This window comes from Drosophila novamexicana, unplaced genomic scaffold (genome assembly GCF_003285875.2).
Source record: "Drosophila novamexicana strain 15010-1031.04,08,12 unplaced genomic scaffold, DnovRS2.1 tig00004554-arrow-pilon, whole genome shotgun sequence".
NCBI lineage: Eukaryota > Metazoa > Arthropoda > Insecta > Diptera > Drosophilidae > Drosophila > Drosophila novamexicana.
The window spans coordinates 4,522,863-4,546,975 of NW_020825051.1; the positions used below are offsets into that span (position 1 = coordinate 4,522,863).

Genomic DNA, 24,113 nt, shown 5'->3' on the forward strand with positions numbered 1-24,113 from the left:
TGCAAATCAACGAAAGAAAAAGCGGCGCTCAGAAAATATGATTTATATTGAAATCATTTTCAGTTTTGATAGTTTTGTCATTTTGGAAGTTGCATTTCAAATGTTATCCGATCTTGTCGAGTATTTTGATATATATCTTTACACAGATATGTAGCATGTTTGTATGTCTGCAGTTTAAATAATTCGAAAAATATTGATATGGTTCTGTATAGGATATATGTATGTATGCATAATATGTATGCCATAGATTCGAGTGTATTCATGTGATCGACATGAATCAATGCCTAGATAGTAGTTAACTTCATATAATATATGCATGAGTATAGTGTATATATATGTATATATTGATTGCATTTAGCAAATATTTTTAGTGTGCTTTTGTTTCAATTTTTGAGTTAGTAGCGTGTTTCTTTGTTTCTTTTGGACTGTGTTTAACACATTTTGGGTACTCTAAATACATATAAATTGTTTAAATATTTATGTTGTAATTAAGTAATTGTTGCTCGGATGACATCAAATTTGCTCTCTAATAACATTTAGAATTAATTGAAATTTCTTTTTGTTTTTGTTTTTTTTTTTTTGTTGCTTTTGTTGTTTTTTTGGCTGACGTTTACAATGTTTGTATTGTGTAAATACTGTATACATATAGCGCTAAGATAAGTTCATTATTGGTGTTTAATTAATGGACCGAAATTGCTTTAAAAATATATAATATAGTTTCATTTAAATTCAATAATCATTTTAGTTACGTCCGGAGAATAGTTGATACTGTAATAAAGTTGTTGCAAAATAATTAGGCCATCAATTTTTGATTTTGACTCGATCTTCAATATAAGCTATAGAGAGATGTTAAATGTTGTAACTACGATCATACAAAGAGGGCAATTTCGGCTATAGCCCGATAAATACTGAATACGGCTGAGTTATATGTATGCTAGAGTAGCTGACACCGATTATAATACGAATATAAAACGTACATGGATCACAACGAAGGAACCGGAGATAAGTATGTGGAGAGTAGAAAACTGGGGTATACACATGATTATTACAAGTATATATGGAATATTTATAATAATAAAAGGACAACGACTAATGGTTTTATTTTATTTTTTGTTTTGTTTTCAGGATGTTTAAAATACTTGGCACTTGGTTGTTTATTGATTGATTGATTTAAGGGATTTGTTACTAGGTACAAGATCATGCACACATTATACGACTACAAATCGCGGGTTCCTTGGGTTGGGATCTGCTGTGGAAATGTTTCGGTCGCTTCAAATGCAAACTACACATCGATAGTTAGTAACGGTTATTATTGGTACTGATGTGTGTGTAGGTGGGTGTGTGTGTGTGTGAGTGTGTTTTTTTTTTCTGTTTGTGTTTGTCTACAAAACCACTACTAAGGTACAATTGTTGATGGGAAGGTGGGCGAGTGTGTGTGTGTGTGTGTGTGCGAGTGTGTGTGTGTGTGTGGGCTTGAGTGGATATTTGGATAGTTTTGCTTGGACTCTCCTCGACTTATAGCATACTTAACGTTTATCCATAAATATACATACATATATATTGATAAAAGTATTTACTTTCTCTCGCATCTGTTGTATATCGAGTATATTTATATGTATAATTTTCGCATTTGTATGCAGCTACAGAATGCGAAAACTCTAAACTTTTAAGGCACATTTCGAAGTTTAAATATATGACTTACGATAACAATAGATGTGTTGTATAGCAAAAATAAAATGAATCGAAACCAAATCAAATAGCTACGCAAACATACACACACACAAGAGGTTCGCAGCATACATGAAAGGAAGGCGGGGGCGAGGGGGCTTTGCACAACATAAAAACAAGCACAAAGGCAGCCAAAGCAACATTATCGTTAAATACATAGCATTAATTATACAAAATACGATTCACGAATATAATAGATTTAAACAGCAATTACGAGTACAATAAATTCGCAATGACTTCATTGTAAATTGAGTTGGGTAGAAATACAAATGCATATCAACATCGTTAGTCAGTTTATACGTTTAGTTGCAAGTTGTTTAAGTTTTAAGTTTAAATTAGTTTAGCAGCGCCTTCAGCTCGAGGACCACGTCTTCAGTGTCAGTCATTCAAATACGAGTGTAGAGAGTTCCATGTACTTAAAGGTACTTATGTTCATTATCTTTACTTTTGTAATCTATACTTTCAGTTGTATAGATTTTAATATTTATCTCTGCGTTAGTTGTATTTCCAGATATATAGTACTATATATATATTCTTGTGCAATGCAGATGGGCAGAAAGTAAAATGGCAAGTCAAGTAAATAGTAAATAGTAAATAGTAAATACATAACAATTCCATTTATATAAATATACGTATATACAAGTACATATCAAATACGAGTACGAATATAGTACAGTACGAGTTTTATGAGTGTATTCAGTTGTTTCTCTTGTGCTGTTCATAGACAATCACAATTTGGTTTAGACATAAGAACTGAGCTTAACGAAATTCGTGAGCATGCATTTAATGTGTTGTTCAAATTGACGTCGATTTATCAAGGAATCGTGCTGGAATCGAATTGTACCAACACTTAATTAACAAATGTGCCTAGTTGTGTGGACATTCGCATGGATTCAGCCACATTTAAGTACAGCATTAGTTAATGATTCACATTTATCACAGTGCTACATATTCCGCATTTTGAGCATTTCAAAACCAGAAATCCCATTTACATTGTCCATAGTTTTTTTAATCCCTGAACATTAGCCTATCACGTTTCCTCGATTCCAAGTGAATTCACCTAATAAATCGACCTCCTAATGAGAGAGTATCAGCTAACTGATTAAACTCTTCGATATGTTTTTTTTTATGTAATTTGGAACGCAAATCGAAATAGTAAAAGCTTCATTTCAATCAAATGATTGAAAACAGTTGCAAGCATAATACATGCAATTTAAGGCTTAAAATGTAAGCAAAGCATTCAACAAACTTTCAAATTAAATGAATTAAATATTTACATTCAACAATGGAGTATACCCAGCCATGTTACTAAACCACTTTCTGGGGGAAAAAGCCAATGCAGCGACTGTCACAACTGTCAGCTTAAACTTAACTACGCTAAAGTGTCATTGTTTAATATTATAACAAAAGAAAATAAATAAACAAAAGATAGTATGTGCTTAACTAATTTGTTGTTATTTGGCTTAAGTACATACCAATTCTCAATAACAATTGATTTGACGACAATGACAATGAATTTAAACAAAACCAACATCACGTTTGCACATTCAACTACATTTTGGGATTTAAATTACAATATGCGCACACATCACATATATATGTGTGTTAGTGTGTGTGTGTGTGTGTGTGTGTGTGTGTGTGTCTGTCTGCGTAAGTTATAGATATCAATTGTAATGAATAATTCAATTCAAAATATATACGCGCACAATTTATATTGAGAGCCCGAAAAAAATTGGCATTAATTTGTATTCATTTCTTGCATAATAAAACAGGTAAGAGGTTCTAGTCGGGAGCTCCCGACTAGGGGATACCCTGAACCCTCTTCTTCCAACATCAAATTCATATATATATTCTATTTTAGAAGCTATATGTCAAGTTTGGTGTTAGTTTGGTCTAGTTCTTATTATTTACCAAAATTGCACAAAAAACAGGATATCGATATCGATTCTTATCGATTGCTTGGAAACGCAGTAAGTTATCGATTATCGGAAACAAACTCGATCTGCGCGGGAGCTAGGAGCATCTACATCTAAAATTTCAGTCTCTAGCTCTTATAGGTTCTGAGATCCTTGCGTCCATACATACGGACGGACGGACGGACGGACGGACGGACGGACGGACAGACGGACATGGCTAGATCGACTCAGCTATTTATGCTGATCAAGAATATATATACTTTATGGGGTCGGAGTTGCTTCCTTCTGCCTGTTACATACATTTGGCTTTCGCACAAATACAATATACCCTTATACCCATTTTTAATGGGTTCAAGGTATAAAAAATTGTATTCAAATTTCGATGTGAGTGTGTGTGTGTGTGCCTGTTTGTGTGTGTTTTGCTTTTGAGTGAATTTTACGCAGCAACAACTAATAAGTAGATATAATTATAATAATAGCAATAAAAATAATAATAATAATATGCTACCAAGTACATAATATAACAATCATAATATGAGTTATAGTTATGTGTATATAGTATACATAGTATATATGTATATATAATAAATAACTTTCGTTACGATTTATCGGATATGTTTTCAATGCGACATTAACATTTATTGTACACTTACGAATGCGTTATATGCTATTGTTAATAAAATTGGCAAAAACAACATATTTTTGTTTGTTTGTACACAATTCTCGAATGTGTTTTAGTTAGTTGTTAATTGTAGTTGAGTAGACTACTACTAAACTGTATATAAGTAGTAAATTATAAGTACACATATAAATATATGTGTGCATATGGTAAATATATTGATAATAAGTTAAGTTAATTTGGTTTGCTTCATTTTACCCTCTGCCCCATTTTTGCATACAACTTTTAGTGATATTTTCAGTTGGTTCATTTTGTTTTTATTTTAGTTACAACCTTTTCTCGAAAATTTCGACTCAATTCGATTGGGTTTTTTCTTTTATTATTTTGGCGCATTCAGATTGAGATTCATGTTGCGTAGCTGCGCCCTGTACCGCACATTGCTGTAGCTGTAGTTGTAGTTGTAACTGTTGTGATTGTAATGGTAATTGTTGTAATCAGCCGGAGGTTGGGCCCCGCCGATTTCGTTCAGGTTATATTATTGACTGAATGTTATATTGAGTGACGGACACTTTCGGACGCTGTTGTTGTTGCGCGTACCATTCACCCGCAATAGCGGCACCGGACTAACCGTACCGGATACGGAAGTTAATTGTCTTACCATGCCGGATCCCAACTGTTGCAACAGGCCCGAACCGGAGCCGAGTGGACCCGATGACAGCACAGTCGATGTACGGCGCGAACGTATCGATTGCATACTGGATGACAGCAGAAATGGTACACTGCTCGATGTGTTGGGCATGGAGCCACCCTGTTTTTGGGAGTACAATAAAGGAGATTTCTTTGGAAGATTAGTTAAAGCTTGTCACCATGGGTGCTTCAATTTAGTTGCGAGCTGTGCGATCAGAAGAGTTCTTCTTGTTCTCTTATTTTTCGTGCTTGAATAAATGCAAAGTGTTGTTAGTTTTGAGTGTGCCTAAATAGCAGCTGAGCTGAGTGAATGAGTGTTTACCAAAGCTGATACACAGGACATGTGAGTATGCAATAAACAAACAAACAAACAATCGAACAAACAAACAAACAAACAAATCAAATAATGGAGCTCGCGTCGAGCCCAATCAACAGCCAGGAATAAACACAGCGCAAACACTGTAGCATAAATATATATGAATATTAAGTGAATACTTAGTAAACAGGTATGAATCAATCGAGTACGCGTATATAAATGGAATCCAATTAGAACGCGCAGCGAGCACAAATTTGGTTAGGATGGGCGCCGTTTCAAACTCAAAATACAAATTACATTAACATAAAAATTCAACATCAGCTTACACATGTCTGAGTGCGTGTGCGTGTAAGTGTGTGTGTGTGGGTGTGGGTGTGTGGTGAATAGTTAAAGGCAGAGAGCAGAGCGAAATTCAAATAAAATTCAATTGAAAAAATCCGAAATAATGAAACGTGTACTCACGATCATGCTCCGTGCAAGCTGCAAATTGTATTAATTTATTCGATTTATGTTTTTTTTTTTGTCGATATAGTTATATGTTATATATATATATATATTTGTTGTTGGTACATGGAATGGAAAAACGAAAATACACACATGATATAAATACAGCATATATGCATAGTAATGTATGTACGTGTGTGGGTGTGTGTGTGTGAGTGTGTGTTGCACTCTATATGATTTGAAGTATGGGTAGTCCACAGCGTAAGATGCGCGCTTAACAAGAAGTTCAGTAACATCAATTGGGTAAAAAGCACAAACATTAGAAATACACTCAAACTCTTATATATAGCTCTGTGTGATGGTATTTGTGTAGCGTGTGTGTGTGTGTTGGCTTTATATACCAGTCGAAATGACAACGCAACATTACAAGAAAATACAAATACAAAAACAAACACAAAATCAAATCAACAACTGAGCACGATCGGGACATTTAATGAATAAGTTAAGTTAAGCAATATCTTATTTCGAATTATTTATTCTTCGGATTGTTGGATGTGTATGGTGTCAGCTTCATTCGTGTTTAATGTGTTCCAAATACCTATTCGTCATTTGTTTTCTTTTTTTTATACATTTTTTTTTGTAACTTCATTTAGAACAAATTTAGCATAAAGACATAAAGACTTCATATATAGTACAGAAACATCAAGTATACAAATTGAAATATCGCCTTGTCAAGTGTGAAAGTTTTAAACAAAATATTTTTAATACATTTAATTACGGCAAAATGTACACAATCGATGCACATTTTCGAAACCAGCGACGTTGACAAACAGTAAAAAAACCCTCTTGAAATTTGTATGGATTTGACCTTTACTTACGGCTCCTTTTCATTCACATAACAATTCTCAACAGGTTTAAAATATATATATATATATATGTACAAATGCAAAATTTTTACAACAACGTATACAAAATAAAGAACAAAGAATAAAGAAGTCAAGTTTCGAATTTACAAAAACAAACAGTAGATGGCAACATTTTCATATACACTGCATTAGCATAAGCAGCCAGTTTAAGGCGTGCCACGCCCACAGAGACAAGAGAACAGCCTCTTGAATATATACGGAAACAACAATCATAGAAATGACTGTACAAAATGTAAATCAAGACAGTTGCAAATTAGTTAAAGTTCAATACATAGACAGAAGGCAACAAATATAAATGAAAACGAAAAAACCAAAGATACAATCAAACCGAATTGTTGCTGTTACATTTTCCATTCAGGCAGCACGTCAAGGTAAGTACAGAGAGTATCAGAACGATTCAGGCAGCATACGAGTTGTAGATTCTAGTTAGGCAACAGTTCAAATGCAACTTTATATTTAAATTGAAACTCATATCGAAAACTGACTTGCAAGTTGCGGTTCAATAAGAGAAAAAGTTTTACAGATTGTAGTGAGTAAGAGAATGAGAAATACGGAGAGAGAGAGAGAGAGAGACACAAAGAGAGAGAGATCGCCAGAAACAAGTTGGTATGAGCGAGCAACTTCCGGCTGACATATTTGTGAACTGCACACACAAAAACCGTAGCATACATTTCGGGGCCAACTAAATACTTTTGTCAGCAGCCGTTTGCTTATGAATATGTGTGCGTGCGCCAGTGGGTGTCGGTGTGTGTGTGTATTTGTGATGTTGTGTACAAAGTTGAGTTTGATGTCGTGCAAATGTTGACTGCTTGACGACGACAACAACAGCAACCACAATGAAAACAAGAACAGTAAACAAACACCACAAGACAATTTCGTTGCTCTCTCTGAATATGGATGCTGCACAACTACAAATGGACCCAAGCACAGCGAGTTGTTGTTGTTGTGGTTGTAATTGTTATTATTTTGTTGCACAATATATGAATATCAATTTGTAAATCACTTCTGTGTTTTTTAGACTTACAACATAGGCTGAGGTGGAGGGCACCGATAGACTCGATCCAGAGCTACCTCGAGCGCCGTACTATATATGGCACATGTATATATATATATGCATCATAATATGTTTTATATATACATATGTTTATAGATAAGCGAAGGAAAGTTGCAAAGAGACACAACGGCGACGGCGACAACATTTGTTTTGTGTTTTATTGTTTTTTTTTAGGTATTTTAATTGTGTTGAGACGAGCGAATGGCGGGGCGGGAGAGTGAAGATAAGATAAAAGAGCGTGTGTTAGAGCGTTTGGCAAATTGATATTTTGGTTATCTTCTTCTTATCATTCATTGCGGGAAATGAGCTGATCATAAGTATTTATAAATATACAAAACAGTTCATAATCATATAATAAAAACTAAATATAAATTAAAATAAATTTTATAATATAGAACGGCATGTTTCTCATGTTCATGTTGTTCTCAAGATGTGCGCAATGTTGAGCGGCTTTGTTGTTGTTATAGTTAAGTAGCTGTAGCTTTAGTTTTGTGATGACAACTGTACTTTGTTGTTGTTGAACTGTAAAATACGCTATATGCTACTCGCTAGGCGCTATGGGTAAATACAATTTGAAAAGTAAAACTCTATTGTAAAGGCAGGGGAAAAGAACTCGAAAAGTCAATTGTAAAGAACAGAAAAACTGAAAGCGCATTAAATAGAGATTTATTTTCTATTTTATTTTTTTTTTTTTTTTTTTTGGAATAAAATATCCGAAAGTGTCCTTTGTGACTGGCAGCAGTCAAACAAACAATAGAGAGCAGAGGTCAGTGCAGCAGCACAAAACTGGGAGAAACGAAACTCAACTGAATGCCAAATGAAGCGACCACAAAGGCAGAACAAAAAAAAAAAAAAAACAAAATTGCGCTCGCAAAACAAATAATAATAAACAAGAATCCAAAACGTGTAAGCGCGAACCCCAAAACACAAACAACTTACAGTTGGCGGTGACAAATTGATGGTGGAGCCGCGTCGCTCCTGGGGTCCAATGCTCGAGTGCCGACGGGTGGGCAGGCCGCTGCCCGGTGTGCCGCCCGGCGAGGAGGCGCAGGAGGGCGCGATGCGTATCTTTGGTGTCATCAGCGTGTTGTCCGAGAGCCGTCGATTGGGAAACACATTGCCGACGCGCAGGAAATTGCTATCCGGTGACGATGGCGAGCAGCCAAACCACCAGCCGCCCAGCATGCCAGAGCCTGGACAAATATGCAAAGATGCATTATGCAGAATTACAATTATCACGAACATTGGCCAGCTAATTAGGTTTAATAATGTGTTGTTGTGCATCCCACAAGCTTTTCCAAAATATTTCGGCTGTACAGTGCCTGCCACAGTATGTGGCCAAGTGTGGCAATGTCATGTGTGTCTGACTCTGTGTGTGTGTGTTTGTGTGTGTGCATTCGCTCCGCTGTCATTGTCAAGGACAAACGCACAATCTGCGGTTGCAGCTGCGGCAACTACTGCATGTGACTCGTACCTGTGCACCTTGTACCCCACCCCACACCACCTCACCCCACAAGCAGCCTGCCTCTGCTGCTGATGCATCTGGCAATTTGCGTCAACAGTTATTTACTTGACTGTTTGCACACTGAGCTGCAACTGTGACATTTCCATCCAATTCCGTTCATTCTTATTCATTCCCATGAAACTCAATTATGAACGCATATAAATTCGTAAAATTACTAAAGAAAAAAATGCGAAAGGTATATCAATAAAATTCTGCTTAATTTTTTACGACTCTCCTTTTTGTGCTTAACATATTCTCAATGATTTCACTATATTTAATTGCAAGTTCACAATATCAACATGCGTTTATTCGGTTCAACACAAATCAATTTATTTTTTTCTGTGAAAAAATCTATCCGACATTTATCGGAGAAACTTGTTTAACCTCTTGTTCATTTGTTGGCTGTGCTTATGTAGCACATGCTTCTGATTTGTATACTCTTGTAGAGGTATTATTATTTTTTAATAAAGTGTGTAACGCATAGAAGCAGACGTCCCCAAACCCAAAAAGTATTTACATATACTTTAAATCAGCACGAGCAGGCAAGTTCATATAGCTTATGTCCGTCTGCCTGTACGTCTGTCCGTCTTTTTGTCTGCTTATCTCTCCGCCTGTGTGCCTGTTTCTATGCGAGCTAGTCTCTGAGCTATAAAACTATCGCCTTGAAACTTTCCATAGGATGCCCTTCTGTGGCAGGCTGTATATGTGTCGAAATCGTCCGGATCGGAGCGCTATATCAAATAGCTGCCACAGGAACGATCGGTGGAAATGTTGGTTCTAGTAGTTAAAGTACATTTGTAACTCGTATATAGACAAAATCTTATCAACATCGGATACTTATACCATATAACTGCCAAAGGAACGTTCGGTCTGATATGGCAAAATATTGTTTTCCGCTTTATTTTTATCAAACTCGACATTAACGAGTTACACTATTCTCATTTAATTTAAACTTCGGCGTTCCGAAGATATCATTACTTTCTAGTTTTTATAATTTAATCCACTATTTAACCAAACACCTTTTATGCTAAGGATATAGTATATAAAATGCCTAAAAACCCTTTTTGCTCAGTTAAAATATTGTTGTGTTTATATTTTGACAACAATAATCTTAATAACACGCCTGCAAACAAGTCTTTTGCCTGGATTTCATCCCATAATACCACACTCAATTCTACGCTCAATAAATTAAAAATGCTACTCTTAAGACTACTTTTGGCACATCAATTCAGCTTGATGTATACGCTAAAAATCCAACTGAAAGCAACCAGCCAGGCGTATACGTAATATCGCAAAAACATATGCAATGAAGCGTAAATATTGAATGTGCTTATGATAGCTGGCAAAGTACAGTGTGTAAAGCACACAAGACCCAGACACATACACGGCTAGGCCATATATCGTCAACATATTGCATTTGTTTACTGTTAACCACAAAAACCGCAGCGTTGCCGCAGTGCCCCTTGCCCCTTGCCCCATGCCACTTGCCACTTGCTGCTGCTTGTTGCTTTGGCCATAGCACGCAGCAGCAGCCAATCTCTTTGCACTTGAATGGAAAGCGTGGCAGCAACATGTCAATTTGCAATATGCAGTTGCCTCACGTAATTTACCAGAGAGAAAGCCGCATACACACACACACACACGCGCACAGACACGTTCGTCTCGTTGACATTGCAACGGGCCGTGAAATGTGAGTCGGGTGCGAAAAACCGAGCGACTTTTTGACTTGCATCCAACTCACGCATTTGCGTCAAATTAAAAGTTTGCACCACTCTCACACGCACGCCCAAAGGCCATGACATTGTGTTTACAAGCGATTAAGGACATCATAATAAATCATCGTTAAGGTTGAAAGTTCATTAAGTGTTGCAGGTGCAGGTAACACGTTCCAATCCCCGATTCCGACTACGCCTCCGCTACCAGCTGCCGTGTGGCCGCGGGCTGCGGGCTGCGGGCAGCCGCCTCGCTGGCTTTGATTATAATTTTCATTTTCATTTTAATTTCCAATTTTCATTTGCATAACACAATTAAATGCCGCTGCTCACGGCTCATTTTCGGTTTGACAAATTAGTGAGCGCTCCTGGACACGGCCTGATTAGGCGGCCAACCTGCTAAACTGTCACGTACCATGGATATCAAACGGAAAGTCCGAATGGAAATTCAAATGAAAATGTTCAATTAAGCCGCTCTTGCGGCTAAGCTCATTATTCATTATGCAATCAACAGCGACCACGCCTACCTGGCATACCTGTCCCACCTGGCATACCTGTCATAGCAGCTGGCACATCTGCACACTTGTCGGATTTTCCACTTACCACCAGAATTCTTGCGCGCCATATCCTCAGCACTGGATGTCTTGCGCTGATCAATACGCAAATTTGGTATATTGAATGGTGGGGCATTCATGTTGTCCGTGGAGTACTGATGCCTCAATGTGCGATGCCGCTCCGGCGAGGCCATCGATAGATTGTCCAGCTTCAATTTGTTGCGCTGTTGACGATCGATGGCCTCCAGCATTTGCTGCAGCACCTGCAATATGGACGATGGCCACGGCAATTGCCATCCAAAATTTACAATTACCGAACATTTTTGGCTGACTCGTAGTCAAAAATATGTTACCTCAAGCAGATAGCAATATTGCTCGAAGTTCAACGACGGATTGACAGTGTGCGGTATGAGCAGGGGCAGCACATTGGTGGCCATCGTTTCCACAGTTAAGCCATAGGATTTGTCCGCAAACAGCTTGTGGTAGATGCCTGCAAATTGTATGCCATATTAATAGTAAGCAACTGTCATGTTCTTGTTGTTGTTCGCTGCGTAATTCTAATCAAACACAAACACAAACACACACACACAACCTCTCGCACTGTGCAGAGCGAAACAACTTGTTGTTTCAGTATTTCATGTAAAAGTATTCTAGTCGCGATGCCGGACTAGGGGATACCCTGAACTTTCTCCTACTATGGGTTGAGATCTACGTGTTGATACATACGGACAAACGGTTGGGCGGACAGACGGACTGATGGACAGACATATGGGCATGGCTATATCGACTTGGCTATTAATGCTGATCAATAATATATATACTTAATGGGATCGGAGATGTTTCCTTCTGCCTGTTACATACGTTTGCACAAAATCAATATACCCCTTTTTTTAGTGGGCTTAGGGTATAACAAACGCTATAGAAGCTAGAAAATATATTCCAAATCTTAAGTCTCAAATTGCAAAATTATATAAAACCTTACGTAAGAGACGGACTTAACAAGAACAATATACTCTTTTTTATAAACATATTAAATTTAAGAAGCACGTTTTATACAACTGCGCACAGTCACATGCCTTAACCCACTCAGACGGTTGGCTCAGATTCAATTTTATGATAGTTAATTAGTTTTTATATCCACAATAACAATGCTGGTCGTTTCCATAGGAATGTGTGTGTGTGTGTGTTGCGTATGTTTGTGTGTGTGTGTGCGTGTAAAATTCTATTAACTTTTTGCAGTCAGTATCAATTGAATTTATCTGGAGTTAGCCAGTGCAAAGGTTGTTTGTTCTACTTACGCACAGTCCGCATGATAATATCCGGATCTGGTATGCGGACATTTGCCAGCAAGGGCAGCACCTCCTCCATAACCTGCAGGATTACACCATGGCAACAGTTGAATGGGGCTTGTTAGGGACTGGGTTAGTTGGTAAACGCACCTGTGCCCGCTCCATGCGGTCCATGACACGCTCAATGCACATGAGCACGTTCTGCACAATCTTTGGATCCGTGATGTTCTTCTCAAATACCAATTTGACTTTGGGCAAAACCATGCGACGAATGGACAGCTCATCAATGCTATCAAACACATTGGCCACGGCCACAACAGCCGCGCTCTGTGTCATGGGAAATTATTATATTAGAGAAATAGTAATAAGCGAACATCCGATATGGACGTATGCAATGGATTTCTCTGAGATAATCAATCAATGCGACTATGACAGCTGCTTAGTTCTATTATCAGCTTCAAGTTGAGCAAAAGGATCGAATGTTCTGACATTCTAATCCTCCGATTATTAAGCTATCAATCTTACAATGTAAAACTTGTGCATTGCTACCAAGAAATGCCGAAGTACAAAATATCTTAAAATAGAAATTCTTCTTATTTCAAGTAACTATCTGTATGCCGCAAGAGGTTTCTAGTTAATTTTACAAACGATTTTTAGCTACTTGAAATTCCGAGTGTCAAAAACTGTTTCCTGGGCTGTTTAAGAGTTAAGGTAATAAGTATTACAAATAAGAAGAACTTTCGTAGGCAATAAATTTGAAGTGGCAACCGAGCTGCTTAAGAGGCATCTTTGTGCCACAGTTAATTAAGAATTTTCTGCTGTAATTACACAATCAACGCTAAGGCAAATGCCAACTCAGTTGACGTGTCAACCCATTTTCCCATTCCCATTCCCATTCGCATTCTCCCTATCTCTGTCGCCTTCAAGTTCTCTCTCACTTCCTGCAGCTGTCTGGCTAATTTGCATATCTATGCCAAGTCAGGTAAACTGAAACGAACGTCTTCGAGTTGTGCTTACCTGCACTTGAATTGTGGATCCGTCGAATGAAAAGAATAACATTGGCATTATATCTGTGGTGACATCCTCCGGTTTCGTTTTCTCAATTATCAAGTGCAAGTTCTCAAGTATTGTGACGCTCGCCTGAATGGATTTCGGTGTGTTATAGACAATTCTGTTGACAGGGATACAAAGGAAAATGATATATATACATACACTTATTTTTATTTGACTTGGCGAAAAGTTTCCTTGCCGTCACATTTATTTAATATTTGTATAAAAAATGATGCCAAATAAAGGCGTCATTATTGTCGCACTAACCGGGCTTTGAGTGTGCCTCTCTGTGTGTCAATGAATGTGTGTGTGGGTGAAAAGTTGTTATTTGCAACTTTTATGACAGTGTCAATAAGCGTCTTACAAGAGTCCGAAAACTTTTTTCGCCCACCTCAAAAGTTATTCCAATACGAGGGCTCTTTGCGATGTTTAGAAAATTATTTTTGTAGCTATTTAATCTGAGATATTTGCAGGCATATTTGAGGCAATACTATTGTATAAAAGAGATACGCTATTTTCACATTTCCGAATTGATATTCTATCTTTTTAAATTCTGTTATTCAAATCTATGATATTACCTATCTGGATATTTCAGGGCGAATGCAGTTGCTTTCTGGGGGATTAATATATTGTGAGAACTTTTACGGGGCACCCTTCGCTGATTGGGAATCTTTCATAGGAAGGATCTGCTGCTTTGTCACCCTAATTCTCTTTGTACTCCAACAATTACATTTTAAATTATTTTAACTTTTCTTTTTATAGAAAAGTAATAAATTAGTCACTATGTGACTAAGGCTAGATATATGAAGCGAACGCTTTCAAAAGTCAAGAGATATCGAAAAAGAAATAAATTATCATGGAAATAGAAAACCTGATGTTCCCTTTTTGAATTCCCCTCGCTGTGTACAGCAGCTGCAGCCGTATCCGTGCGGCTTACTAATTTATAGATGCCTGGCAGGCGGCGACGAGGCCACAAAAGGTGCGCATAGTCCTGACATAGTTGGCCCCATCACAAAACTTTGCACGCCGCCAACTTTAACTTCAGCTTGTGGTCTATAAATTACAATATGTGCCGCCGCTTGTCTATACTGTGGTGTTCCTCTAGGTGTGTGTGTGTGTGTGCGCGCAATAAAACGCCATGGAAATTAAATAAAAAGTGTCACAAAAGTTTTTCAATTGTTCAAGAGCAACACAAAAGTTGAAGTCGCCGACTGTCCATTGTTTACTTGCCCAGGAGCTATCGTGGTGGCCACAACCACAGAAACCACACACCCACCCACACACACACACACACACACACACATACACAGCAAGCACAACAATAACAAAAGGTCAGCGCTACTTAACTGTTAAATGGTAGGCGGTAAGCCTTCGCCTAAGCAGAGTGTGTGTGTGGGTGTGTGAGTTGTGCGTGTGTAAATGGGCGCATAATGAGCGCATGACACTCACTTCATTGTGGCGGACATTAGGGCATCGTACTCCGCATGCGTTGCCTCCTGAACGAACAGCATCACGGGCTGAAGGACCGCGGCGAGCACCTCGCCATTGTTAATCTCCGACTTGAGCATGGGCCACAGGTTCTGCCACCAGAGTTTCTGCAAGAGGAGGGCGACAATAGTTGTAAGGAATAACGCCCAAGTAGCTGATGGCCTTCCAATTGGTCAGGCAATGGCGCTTCCTAGCGCCGCTGCCAGGGATAACAAATGGCAGGCGACAGTTTTGCAACTGTCATAAAATAGCACGCAATTTGCAAACTGTTGTTTGGGTCCGCAAAGTGCTCGACCTGATGCCATTAATGATGAATGCGTTGACAGAGCTGAGCAGAAAACCAAAAATGGACGCCGACGTGTCCGTAAAGCTGGCCAACATCTGTTTCCGGTGCGGGCGCGTTTTTTTTTTTTTTTCTTTTTAGGATACTTACGCGCGGTATCAGCGGCATGGCCTCTATCAAGGTGGTCTTATAGAACTGTGACTTCTGCTGCGTGTCCTTCATGTTGACCACGTCGAGGAATTTCAACGCATTAATAGCCGGATCGCTAAATGATACAAAACAAGAAAAGTCCATCATAATTAAATACAGAATGACAGGCATTTTATTAACACTCGCTACCATTGTCACATTTATTAGCCACAAAACAGAACAAATGCCTTACGCAAATGTTTTTTTTTTATTTTACATACCCTGTACTCAACAGAAGGTACTTGATGGTTTTTAGCACCTGTTAAAACTTAATTCATGAGCATTTTTCTTTTTGTGCTTACTTTAATTATACTTTGACATCTAAATAAATTTGTTGGCACTTAATCCCTTTCGGGTACTGTTGAAAACTTCTCGGGCGAAAATGAATATAATCCCTAAAACAATTGTGGCATGCACACATATATACATATATACACATATCTATAGTTGTGCATGGAAACAGCACAGGATTAAGCACAGCATTTTATGTGCTTTTCAGTTGTTTTTGCGGGCAAAGTTTTCGCTACTGAAGTGTGAAATGTTTATAGAAATGCGTTTTTATTGTTATGGATATATAATTGGCTGATGTTTAATTACCAAAAACTGTTTACCTTTCACTGGTGCCCATTTATTTTCGCCACACCCGGCCCCCCACCGCGCCACACGAAGCCCCGCATCAGCTTTTATAGTAGTGCGCAGACGGCACAAAAGTTGGATTACCCGGCATTGGAGCGTTGCCGTTGCGGGTAATTGAAAAATAGCCATAAAAGTTACAAAACCAGTTAAATAATGTGCATTGGCATTGGTTGCAATAAAAACTGCGCTTGGTTAAACAATGAGTGCGGCCTTAAATCACATTGCGTATGCGCCCCGTTGCACACAAAGTGCCACTGTGAAAGATGCGACCAGTATTGCCCCTCTGGCCCGGCTGATTAGCCCCGGGCAACATAATCAGCAATAAGGGCTGCGGCACGAACTGGGGAGTTCTGGTTGAGCTATTTGCAAGCGCAGCTAAAAAACGCACGCAGAATACGTTGATAACATTTAAATGAACTTCAAAGTGCCGCCAACAAGCGACTAACTGACTGACAGTCTAGCTGACTGGCTTGTGGGCGGCAACGGGGCGTATGACACTCAGTTTTGCCAAGCCAAAGATTTTGTCAGCCCAGCGGCCAACGCCTCAGCCGTGACTTTCAGTTTGTCTAAACACAGCTCGTCGCACAGTGGCACAATTTCATTTTAAATGCATTGAAAAATGGGTACCTGGATGAAATGAATACCTGGACCAACTATCTTTTCTATGACTCGAAAAATAGAGAATATATTCTCTAGATAAATTTATGTAAATTTTTTTTTTGTTACCTATCGAGTATCTCTTCTTCAGTATTCTAAGCATATCCTAATTTAAAAAAGTTTTTTTTCTTTTAAAAACTCAATCAAAATTGAAATTTCTATCTAGTTTTGTGCACACACAGCCCACTGTGCATTGCTTGCCTGACTGTCTGCGAGTTTTATTTTATTTTTTTTTTTCTGCCGCATCTACCACACCAGGCAGATGGAGCCTGTTGGCGGTCTGCCTAGCAGCTGCTGTCGTCATAAATCCGCCGCTCTCCGCAGTGTAATGGAACAGAGCGAAGCGCTTCGTTCGCTTTCCACTACTCACAATCAGCTCAAGAGATTCGCATTGTGTCTTTCAAGCCTGATTACCGCTTTCATTTACCAAACAGACGTAATTAAGGTGTGCGTGTGTCTGTGTGTGTGTTTATGTGTGGTGTCTGTGTATGCGAGTGTGTGTGCGTCGTGTCCTTGGTTAGGTAAAAGTAAATGCTTCAATTGAATTTTAGCTACATGTACAAATTGGCTTAGAGATTGCGTGTCTTGTTTGTATATGTGTGTGTGTTTGTGAGAGGGGTGAGTGAGTGTGCGTGTTTTTAACAGGTGTCAATTTCATTTGAAACTCAAACAAAAAACTTTCTGCTAAAACTGCGCAAATTGCTGTCGCTTTTTCTTTTGCTTGCTTTGCTTTTAGTTAAAAGTTAATTAATTTGCAGCAGATATGCGACAGTTGAAAAGGGGTCGGGGTAGGGGTCGGGGTCGGGGTCGGGGTCGGGATCGGGGTCCGTGTCAGGGGCGGTGACTGCGCCAATTTAGCTAGTTGTCTACTCACATAAAGTATTTGATCAGCTGCAGCAGCTGAGCGGTGGGTCGCGCTGTCGGATCCCGGCTGGCCATGCGCGATGTCGCCTCCTGCAGAGCAATGGGCAGCCGCGGCATCAGCTTATGCACATGGTCATCCAGCTGGAAAAGGTAAGAGAAAAGTCAAGAGCAGTCCATGATATATGACGACAACTGAAGCCAGATTACCAAAAAAAAAAAAAAAAAGAAAAAGCGAAGCAACAACAACAAACTTGGCCACAACATTGGACGCAAACACTTGAAGTCTGGCTGAATGGGGCCAAAAGTTTTAATGACATGGCCGGAGGCATCTGGAGCATCAGCTACAGCTTCAGCTTCAGCACCTGGCTGAATAATTAGAGTTTCAAGTGGACTTTTGATTACATTTGCATTTGACAAAGCGGCGAATCTAATTACAGCACAAGCAGCACACAAAAAACTTTACCCCAGCCGCATCACTTGCTACTTGGCTTCGGATCTGGCCGCGGGCTCAGCCGGCAAATTAATTTAGCTAGCAGAGACTCTTACCGTTTCCAATTGCTTGGCATAGTTGGATGTAGAGTTGCCGGCCTGTATAAGTGGTCGTCCATTGTTGTACACCGCACAGATGACCATGCCCAGGGAGAACATGTCGCTCAGCAGGCTGCATTTGGAGCTCGTCTGCGTCTCGGGCGCTGGATTTGAATGTAATTGAGAGTTGGATTGGATTTCAGTTCTTTTTTTGTTTTTTGTTATTTAAATGGGGAGTTGATATGTGTTTAATGGTCACGCATTGTTTACCCATAAAGTCCAGATTGGGCTGTGCCATTTTTGATACCCTGTTGCTCCATGGTGGGCACGGAATTGAGCTATTCAAATCAGTCTCATTCATTCTTTCTGCAAAGCAACGACAACGACAACGACAAGAGCAACAACGACGAAAAGAATTATGAATACAAATCGAGTGGCCACTCGCATTCATTTCAATTGAAACTCACCCACATATTCCATGCCAGCCAGCTTCCAAATGCCCCGCTTGGTTATTAGTATAGAAGATGGACACACATTTCGATGAATTACGTGACCAGAATAGTGCAAATAGGACAAAGCCTCCGTTAACTGAAAACGAGAAGGCATTACAAAAAAAAAAAAGTATACATCTCTATATACACACAGTCTTTCTCTGTCATAGAGTGGACCACACATTGGAATGGAGTTGTTTGCTTTACCTGCAAGAATCCATATTTCAGCTCCATATCCAAGAAATTGTATTCCTTTGCATGCGCCGGCCTTTGGGGCTGTGCCCCAGCAGCTGGCTGCGTCTGTGGCGTCCCGCCACCCACTGCTGGCGCCACGCTGGCATTCTCATAGGTTTTCGACTCCTGCAAGACAGCGTCCCGCATAAGAATTGGCAGACACGTAGCCCCAACTTCACACAACCAAACCACCCAGCCCAAAAAAAAATAATGCTCTGTTTGCATTTTATGGCAATTGCTTTTTCAATTTTTCTCGCATTTTTCTTTTCACTTTTCTTGCAGCCTCCCAGCGGGTAAAATAACTATGTCATGAAGTCATAAACTTTGCAGACAATAAAGAAATTAAGGTGCAGAAACATGTGGCAAATGTAGCTCTTAAAGTAGCTTGTAAAATCTGTTCTTTGTGGGACTATAATATTTCTAGTTTACATTTTATTTTTGTTATGAAAACAGCATTAGTTGCCTTATTACTGGAGCTTGGATTTCTGGAGAGAAAGAGAGTAGACTAAGGAACTGCAGGATGTATTTATGCAATATTGAATACACTTAAGCTTTAAAATAATTAACACTCTTTAGTTATTTACTTAAGCTTGTTGACTTTAGTCTGAACAAGTTTTTCCTTTCTTAAATTCAACTTTTAGTCAGACACAAAACATCCTTTAATCGCACAGTAGTCTTAGTCCTGTGTGGTTATTCAACTGATGAGCTATTTAATTGTTTGCCTCTTCTGACAAATAGTTGTATGTAATTGTCGTGCACAAATACTTCACTAAGTTCAACTTTGAGTTCTTGGGTGTGTTTTTGTTCCATTATTCTTGAACATATTGTTTATTTTGTAAAACAATTTGGATTTTACCCATGAAATTTTCAATGTAATTTAACTCGATTCTACTTTTGTTGGAATTGAGTTCGTTCTTTTTTAGAGTTTGATATTGCTGTAGTTTTGTTGTCGTTATTGTGTGCACCTCAATAAACTAAAATATTGTCTGGCAGTTTTGGCTTGTTCTGGCAAAAAACAAAGTACATAGCACAAACTTCACTATATGTGTGTACGTGTGTGTGTGCGTGTATCAATTTCGGAGCTTTGCAAGTAAAACGAATCATTTTATTGACTCAATCTCCACAGCGTAAACTCTGCCAGCACGCAGTATAATTCAATTTAGTTGTATTTGTGTGTGTCGGCTAGTATGGGCGTGTGTGTGGGCGTGTGTGTGGGCGTGTGTGTGTGTGTGTGGGTGTGTGGGTGCTTTATGCATACGTCACATTGCTGTGCTGCCTGGCACTTGAACCGAAAGCCAAACTATGCAGTTGACTGGCTGCCATACGAAACTTTAACCGAACGCAAAAAAGAACAGCAGCAGCAGCAGCAACAACAACAACAACATTTGATTGAAACAGCTGCCAGGAAAAGGCATAGAACCTAAAAACGAAGCCAAATTCACAATGGAGCAGAGGGCGACAACGAAAATTGCATATCCTGTTGGTCAGCTACCCGGCGGAGTACCGAACTCAACTGAACACAACTGAGAGCTGAAAACTGTGAACTGAACCAAACAACAAAAACAACTCACATGAAAGGCCAGCACATTTGAAAGGCTGGCAAAAATGGGCTCTGCGGCAAAGGCCAACGTATCCGCACTCTCCTCGACGGTATGATAGATTTGAAGTATCTGTTGGTTAGAGAGATCAAATGGGTAATGGACAATATAAGGCAAATGAGAGCAAGCAAATTGTGTAAACGTAATTTAAGAAATGTGTCTTATCCTCAAAGGCATACATATAGATACATTATAGACATAGGTCAAAATATGGATACAGATTTGAAAAGCAAGATTAAAAGATATATATTTTTATTATTCACATAATCTGCTTTTCTACTTGAACTCTTTTTTCTATGCTTGTTATACCCTGCACTCAATAAAAATGGGTATCGTGATTTTTGTTCAAATATTGCAAAGTAAGGTCAGCATCAAAAGCGAAGTTGATTTAGTCAGCTTCGGTCTGAGATTACATGAGCTAAGGGCTTGGAATGTAGAACTAGGCTTGATGTAATATTTATTCAAAAGTTATTCATAACTTCCCTACAAGACTTGAATAATACACCTTCATTGCTTAAATTTTGTTCAAACTAACTATGCCTTGCATGAAGCTTCTCGGATGTCCTGTGATGATTACAACAAGCCGTACAGAATATTTTGCTATGACTCTTCTCTTTCTCGTATAAAGTCATTCATTCTAAGCTATTTAGAAAGGAGAAAGTCTTCGCCTATCTATAGATAGAGTAGTCTCCTAGTCGGCTACTCTCGACTTATACTATTCGGTCTGACGTTGACTTTAAATTGAAAATCAATTTTGAACAAGAAATATTTTTGGTAAATTTCTTGAAATATTTTACATAAATGTTATACATAATTATGTACATTCATATTTACATAATATATACTGCTGTTAAAGAGATTGTGAAAGTATATGCATGCATATATACCCTTTATTTGCACACTCACCCTGGGATGACGAAAGCGTTCCAATGTCTTTACCGAGCTCTTCAGCAGCTCTGTAATGGTCTCCTTGCGGCGCGGCTTGTGCAGTTTCTCTGCCACCTTTTTCTCAAATATAAACACCGAACATTCCTACGGATAGAGGAGGGGTATTTGCGTTACACTAGAGTGGACTGGGCCGGGGCTGGGGCTGGGGTTGGGGGAGCAACAGATTGTTGGGCGCGCTCACCTTGTTGTCACTCTTACGATACCCATCGTGTATGCGCCAGATGAGCTCTGGCCCAGCAGAGGCCACCGGCTTGCCAATCTCGAAGTACTGCGTTATAGGATTGCCCTCGGCGACATTCTGTGTGGATGTGGCGGCCGCCACGTTGGCGCTTTTGAACTTGGCGAACATTGTGCCAGCGGACGTACCATCGATTAGCTTTGAGAATACATTCGAGAAGCTGCCCTGACGCTTGCAATGTGGCACGCTGCCGCTACCGCCGCTGCCGCCTATTGTTGGCGCTGAGCCACCAGCTGCACCGCCAGCACTTGCCGATAAGCCAGCCTCGCCAGTCGTTCCACTTGCCGAAGATGCGCCGCTGACGCTAGACAAACGTTCACGGAGCGTTATTCCCAAGCTGCTGACTGTTGTAACTGGCACATTAACTGATCCAATTGAGCTTCTCTCCTGTGGTATGCCTCTGCCTGCGACACCGACACCGACACCGACACCAACACCGGATCCAGCACCCGTTCCCACGCCGTTATATGTATCGCATTTCGCAGTCGCCGCGTTGTCTCCGTAGCCATTCACATCGCCGGCGAGCAGACCGGCATTGCCGCCACTGGAATACTTGCGCGTGTGCGCGCCCTGACTGCCGCCTAGCGTGCCGCTCTGACCGAGCTCGAGTATTGTGCTGGCGCTGCGATTACGCGCCCCTGCCGCATTGCCCACGCCAACGCCGACGCCGACTCCTGTACCGGGTACCACGCCCACGCCCGCACCCACACCCACACCGCCCACACTGCCCACACTGCCGTAGACACCGCCGACCTGAGCCTGCTGCTGCTGGCCAGTTCTGGCTGGTGAACCCGCTGCCACCGCTGCCGCTGCCGCTGCCACTGCACCACCGCCGGTCGTTATTCCAACAGCGCTGCCACTGCGACTGCGTTGCACCTCCTCGACGCTATCCAAACGTGAAAAAATTCTGGCCGCCGTTGTTGCCGTGTTGCTGCCCGCACTGTGCACCGCCAGCCGACTATGAGCACTTCCGTTTCCGGTTCCAATGCCTGCACCAGTTACCGTTAACGTATCGCACCCACTGTTTACCGCAACAGCCAGCTGTTATAACTAAAGCTCAAGCCGCAGCGCTGCAAATAAAGAAAGAACGCATAATTTCCTTTTAATTGCGGTCACTTCACATGCCCCAAACGCGTCGCTTCGTTTCCGAGTCGCTGAGGAGCGCTAGACTCACGGCGCAGTCACTCGAAAACCAATTCATGTACCCTGTTCCATGCTCCACAGTGGGGTATAGCGACAAAAGTCCTAATAACGATTTATTTACACTTTTTTATATACACTTTTTGATAACAATTGGTAAATTTGCAGCATACAACCGATTTTCCTTTTTGCTATATCGAATGGTTAATAAAATATTTCGAAATAAAATCAAATCTCTGGGCAAAAGTTGCGCTCTGTAAGATTTCAAAATATCGCAACGATTTTGTGAATAAAATATTTAGTGAAAATACAATTTGCTACTTATCGCAATGATATTAATATTGATATAATTTGATGTATACCGAGCCCTAAACTTACTTTATTTTAAAAAAGACTTTCTTGACTTTTATATTTAAAGTATTTTATATATCATATTGCAAGGACTGATACCCTATTCAATGATTAAAGGAGTCCTCTTATATATTTATCTATAAAATCGATTTTCTCTATTTCAATAGTAACTTGCATTGCGAGGGTATATTATTGTCCTTATAACACGTGCTTTCAAAGCTCTCATTTATTTTGGTCTGGCAATTAATGCGCTTATTGCCGGTCTGACTTTACTTAAATTTATTTTCGTTTTTCATCTCATTCTTCCGTCAGCTTCACACAAAACTGCACAATTAAAAAGTTAAATGAGCTCCGAGCGCAATTCAAACTGTGTGTCTATGTGTCTGACTGTGTGTGTGTGTGTATGTGTGTGTCGTTTGGTTCATAATTTTATGAAAATGTGCTTAAGCGCATTATCTCTTTATTAATTACTTTAAAAAGTAAAAACATTTTACGCATTTGCATTTTTAATTTGCAATTGGCCAAATTAAAATTAAATGCAATTTAATGTGTCAAAAGTTTCTGAGTGTAAATACGTGGAGTACTTTACTTATTGCAGTCACTGTACACAGACTCAGACTGATTGCTCTTCGCCTACCCCTGCCGACCCGCTGCGCTCACCTGAATATA

General features: G+C 39.7%; 1 protein-coding gene across 1 annotated transcript; it reads right to left on the bottom strand.

Annotated features, from left to right (window-relative positions):
* Positions 1 to 373: 373 nt before the first annotated feature.
* Positions 374 to 22,610, bottom strand: LOC115769496 (SCY1-like protein 2; the record flags this gene model as incomplete). The annotated part of the gene is made up of 19 exons (XM_030714315.1): positions 374 to 768; positions 4,922 to 5,101; positions 7,661 to 7,720; positions 8,630 to 8,883; positions 11,510 to 11,723; positions 11,814 to 11,950; positions 12,759 to 12,831; positions 12,900 to 13,076; positions 13,767 to 13,920; positions 15,249 to 15,394; positions 15,721 to 15,835; positions 17,927 to 18,057; positions 18,463 to 18,608; positions 18,715 to 18,810; positions 18,912 to 19,032; positions 19,143 to 19,295; positions 20,741 to 20,839; positions 21,674 to 21,799; positions 21,897 to 22,610. Coding segments are annotated over 19 exons (3,123 nt in total), but the record flags the coding sequence as incomplete, so codon positions are not given.
* Positions 22,611 to 24,113: the final 1,503 nt, after the last annotated feature.